The following is a 5,011-nucleotide window of genomic DNA, read 5'->3' as shown; positions in this document are numbered from 1 at the left end:
TTATTTCTTAAAGCGTACATAATCATAATCATATTTTTATAGCTTTCAAACAATTTTACATGCATGTGCAAATGTCAATTAATTAAGCTAAAAGGGTTGCAGGTTTATTATTCTAAGATTCATTCATTGCACGCATACATACATTAACTTACGTTCTCTCTCTAATTCATACATGGCTTCAGTATCGGTACTTAGTTAGGAAAATTAGTGTTCCCATTGGTGTAAGATGAACTCATCTACAGAGTAAAACACTTAGACATTAAAAAGTCCTTTAATCAAGCTTTAAACAGTGTTCAGTTTTGACATTTTTTATGTTCTCAGGGAGATTATTAATTAATCTGACACCAGCTTGAGGAGGCCAATGTTTTATAATATTACATCCTGTAGCTGACCCCACCTCTAGTATCACACCTGTGGACGTCTCTGCCCCGCACTAACTCACATTGGAATTGGCAATACAGAGCTACATCCAAGATATAGAGGCAGGGTGAAGTCAGTAAACCCTTATACATATACGTTCAACATAATCGTTCCAAGTAATTCCTCTGTCGTGATACATTCCTAAAATAACAAGTCGATTCAAGTTTCTGTAGAAGGGTATCCCTACCATGGCAATGGGTAGAATCTCGTTAATTTGTTGATGGTAACAAAAACTTATATAATTCGTTTTTGCATTTTTCTTTTAAGATTTAAGTCAGAGATATACTGAATACAAGAATTCAGTTCTACAAAAGCAGTGGTTTGCAGAGCAGTGGTTGATTTTGCTCTGACGCAGAGTTGTGTCATCTGCGTATTAGACTATCTTTCTATTCTGAATTGATAGTCCAAGACCATTCTCATAAATAAAAAATAGTACAGGTCCAAGAATAGATCCATGAGGACCCCCCCCCCCCCCACAGTTCAAAGGAACTCTCTGTGACTGCACAATGGAAATTTAAACAAACTGACATCTGTCACTGAGGTACAATTTCAACCACAGTGGTAAGCCATATATCCCATGATTTCAGTTTTTGCAACCGAGTGACATAGTAAACACAATCAAAGGCCTTCAAAAGATCGAGAAATCCAAGTCTCTAAAAAACATTTTTCAAAGACTTTGCTCAAAACTGGCAGAATTTAAATAGGATGATAGTTGCTTGCAAGGTAAGGATCGTCCTTCTTGAAATTTGGAATCACATTGGCTGTTTTCAAAACGTGCTTTAGGCAACATCTGAGTAGCCACACTAACTTGCCATTGATGTCACATGTTTTTTTTTTGTGTTGAACCCCCATATCACCCCAGCCACCTCGTTCTTGCTAGCCGTAGAAAGCACCATGGACGATACCGGTCCCCTTACAGGTTCCAAACTAGACCGACTACTGCTCAAAACCAGGTTCAACACCGCAGTAGCAAAAATATTAATAAACTCCCTAGCCACTGTTTCAGAGGTTTGTAAAAGTTCATCCCCAATATAAATTTCTATGGATTTGAAAATTTTGAAGAATTTGGTTTTAAATTTGAGTTAATAATGTTCCATACTACCTTGGATATGTCATCAGCTCTTTTTCAATGGGCTTTAGCTGCTTTTATGGCAAATTTTCTTATAGTTTTTGAAAAAGGTTTTAAAGCGCTTATCTTGAGACTCCCTAAATATGGAGTAATAAAATTTTAATTTTTCTCTTGATTTCAAAATGTCTTGGGTAACCAATTGTTTTTTTTTTTTTTTTTTTTTTTTTTAATTTTTTTACTTGAATATTTTTATTAGGCAAGTGGCATCAAGATGCTTGGTTATACAAATTACTAAATGCGTTGAATGCCTCATTTGCGGATTTAAAATTGTTTAAGAAAGTCCAGGGTTCCTTTGAGAGAGACATTCAACATTTCTGGGATGAAGAGACCGTTTGAGTTTTTTAGTTTGATGTTCGGGTTCCGGCCTCACTCCACGGATGGTTACCTCCTGCGCAAAATGGTCAGAGATGTCGATGTCCAACACAGAGGCCACAACAGTTTCAATGTTTGTGATGACATTGTCAATGGCTGTACTCGATGTAGCGGTCACTCAAATGGGCAAGCTCACAGCTCACTCCAATCCAAAGGAATTTAACATGTCTCAAAATCACTGGGTCATGGGGTCGGTGTGGTCTAAGACATTAATAATCACCCTTTATAATGAAAAGCTTGAATTTTGGTTGAAAAAGGACAAAAGTTATTCAAGTTTCTCAAAAAATTTATCGCTGCAGCCTCTTGGGGATTTATAGAATCCGACTATGTTTATCTTTTTAGAGGATTTTAGAAAAACAACTTACGCTACTAATTTCAAAGTACAAGTCCAAGTCTGTTAGAGTTTGCTTTAGATGACTCCAACTTTAAATATTTTTTTACAAAAATTGCCACACCTCCCCCTTTGAAGAGATTGTAATGAAAAGAGTTTGCCAATTAATAACTGGTTGTTTTAAACTAGGAGATTGAATTGATGTTAAAACTTTGCTCTGAAACACAATCCATTAAAAGAATTCGGGAGGTAAAACAAAAACAATTTGAAATTATAAATAGATAATTTTATTTACAATATATACAACAAAGTTAAAAATCAAAAAATAAAACCTCTATACTGATGGTACATATTTGAACAACCACAACTACAAACCTTTTTTAGCTTTCACAATAAAAGTAAATTGCAAAAGTCTGACAGTAAATAAATTAACAAATAAATATCTATAAAACTGTGATAAATACATTATTTACACGATGATAAAAACACCTTATAAACATACTTTACAATTAATCAGAATGAATAACCCAATGACTAATTGTTAAACAAAATGTAATTAATTACATTTAAATGAAACCATGTTTTGTCATAGGAGTTAATAACTGCTACTATTGTAATTGTTTGTGGTTCATCATAGGCTTCAAATTATCTGTATCCTATAAAACTAGCTTTCATTTGAAAGCTGTTTGAATACAATATTAACAAATATTGTTAATATGTTTATACACTTTTTAATTGTATGAAATTTTTTTACTTTATAGTTTTCAAAGAGATAATCTCAATTATAAATCCATACACAATTAAATTAAACAACTATCAAGATGATTTTAAACATTACAAAAGTATTTACAAGAGAAATGTATGATAGTAAAAAAGAGTAAAAGGAGCAGCACTGTTTAGTTCCTCCTCCGTCGTACTCTAGATATTCGCCAGGCGTTGGGTTCCTCATACTTGTTGTAGAGGGGCTCGAGTCGTTGGTTCTTCTTGAACTTGCTGAGCTTTGTTGGGTCTGAGAACTTGAAGAAGGCTGGAGCAAATTCTACAAGCCACTTGGGATCTATGGTTGTAACTTCCCTCATGTATTCCTTGGTTGTCTGGACCAACTCATGGTATATCACCCTGTACAACACCACATTCAACATTCAGCAATATTCATGAAGAGTCATCTGCTAAAGCCAATTATTTGGGGACATAAAATTATCTAGAATATAAGTTTTGACCATATCACAAAAAATGCCAAATTATCAAACTCACCATTCAGGCTGCCGGTTGAACAATGCGCTGCTGGGATGGATGTAGACGACTTGACTGTCGACCAGAGTTCGATAACCCTCCTGCGGGTCCTTCTTGGCAGCATTACGGAAAAATCCGGAGCAGACTGTCTTCTGGACCCTGACTGTATTCTTCCCAGCAGACACCACATCTAGCTTGTGTCTGCAAAATGTATTATAATAAATTATAAGAAAACTGTATGTTATTTTATTTATAAAATTCTCAATTTTGTATTTCTCACTCACAGGATTATAGTATAAAAAATTAGTTTAAAACCAATCCTATGAATTGATTACAGTTTATATATTTTATTAAACTAATCGAGGGACTTATTCAATCTGTAACCATATTTATACAAGGCTTACTCAGAAAGTAACTTCTGTTTTTGAAATAAAGAGTAAACCAGTGAAGATATCTTTTTTACTATTATTGTACATTGCGTTTACCGTTGGAAATGAAATAAATAAATACCCTTTATGTAAAAATCTGCTGCCTCAATGTAACCAATCTGTCATGGAATTTTGAAGCTATTCGTAATTGGTGAATTGCTGAGGCAAAAATAAGTTGCCACCTGCTGAAGACAGAAGGCACTCCTGGCCATAACCCAAATGATAATGTTCAGGGGGGCGAGGTTGAGACAGCAGATTTGAGTTGTATCTGGCGCACTTTGAAAAGTCCCAGTGATAGCAAGGCTTTGAAAACTAGCCAGACTAGCTACTGCCATCCTGATGCTAGCCTTCGTTTTTAGCCATCAGACGACAGCCCTAAACATTAGTGCAGGTCTACCCACCGAAACATAAAGCCAAAATAGAAGTCTTGGCTTGAGTACCCAAGACCTCCTGTGGTAGCCTAGTTTTTCTGTCACTATTTTGTGTAAAAGACTCAAGAGAAATTTTAAGATAAGTATCAGAGAATTTTTAAATTATGAAGCAATGGTTGATGGTATTTTATATTGTGGCACTCATGTTTCAAGGTTATAACTGGACATGCACAGTTAGAAGTTAACACACAGTTTATAATCACGGTGCACACTGATATTAACATGTTTTCTTTTTCTTTGGTTGTAAAACTGAAAGACTGATCCCTTTTTATGCATTATTCTGCCCGCCCATGACAGCTACTGGCCTGATAAAAAGTGCTACGGTCCGGAAGACCTAAAAAGAATCCTAAAAGGATTTGAACCTGTGATATCTTTAAAGCAAATCTAAAGCCCAACAACTTAAATCGCTTGTCCATTGGTACTTCCAACATAGCGGTGCTACCCCCACTAATTATTATGCAATGCATAAATGGCGGTAACTTTCTGGATAACCCTCATTACACCCTGTATTAACAGGACAAGAAATTAGAGAATCTTTATGAAAATAAAAATATTCCATTAAAAATAATACAATTCAGAACACCTTTGAAAATAAAACACAATTATACACATTTTATGTTCTGTTCAGCAACAATCCCTAGAAGTCGTTTGAGATGGCTGCTGCAGT

The 5,011-nt window shown here is 35.1% G+C and overlaps 1 protein-coding gene across 1 annotated transcript in view; it reads right to left on the bottom strand.

Annotated features, from left to right (window-relative positions):
* Window positions 1-2,516: 2,516 nt before the first annotated feature.
* LOC124366729 (ATP-dependent RNA helicase DHX8) overlaps window positions 2,517-5,011 on the bottom strand; it is a 42,724-nt gene continuing 40,229 nt past the window's right edge. Inside the window, exons 13-14 of the mRNA XM_046823330.1 lie at window positions 3,507-3,686; window positions 2,517-3,371 (exon numbers count right to left, since the gene is read on the bottom strand). Coding sequence (XP_046679286.1) covers window positions 3,149-3,371; window positions 3,507-3,686 — 403 coding nt within the window. The 3' untranslated portion in view covers window positions 2,517-3,148. The remainder of the gene's footprint in view (window positions 3,372-3,506; window positions 3,687-5,011) is intronic.

The sequence above is a fragment of the Homalodisca vitripennis genome, chromosome 7 (genome assembly GCF_021130785.1).
Source record: "Homalodisca vitripennis isolate AUS2020 chromosome 7, UT_GWSS_2.1, whole genome shotgun sequence".
Taxonomy (NCBI): domain Eukaryota; kingdom Metazoa; phylum Arthropoda; class Insecta; order Hemiptera; family Cicadellidae; genus Homalodisca; species Homalodisca vitripennis.
The sequence above is the reverse complement of the archived record's forward strand: the minus strand, read 5'-3'. Positions and strand labels throughout refer to the sequence as shown.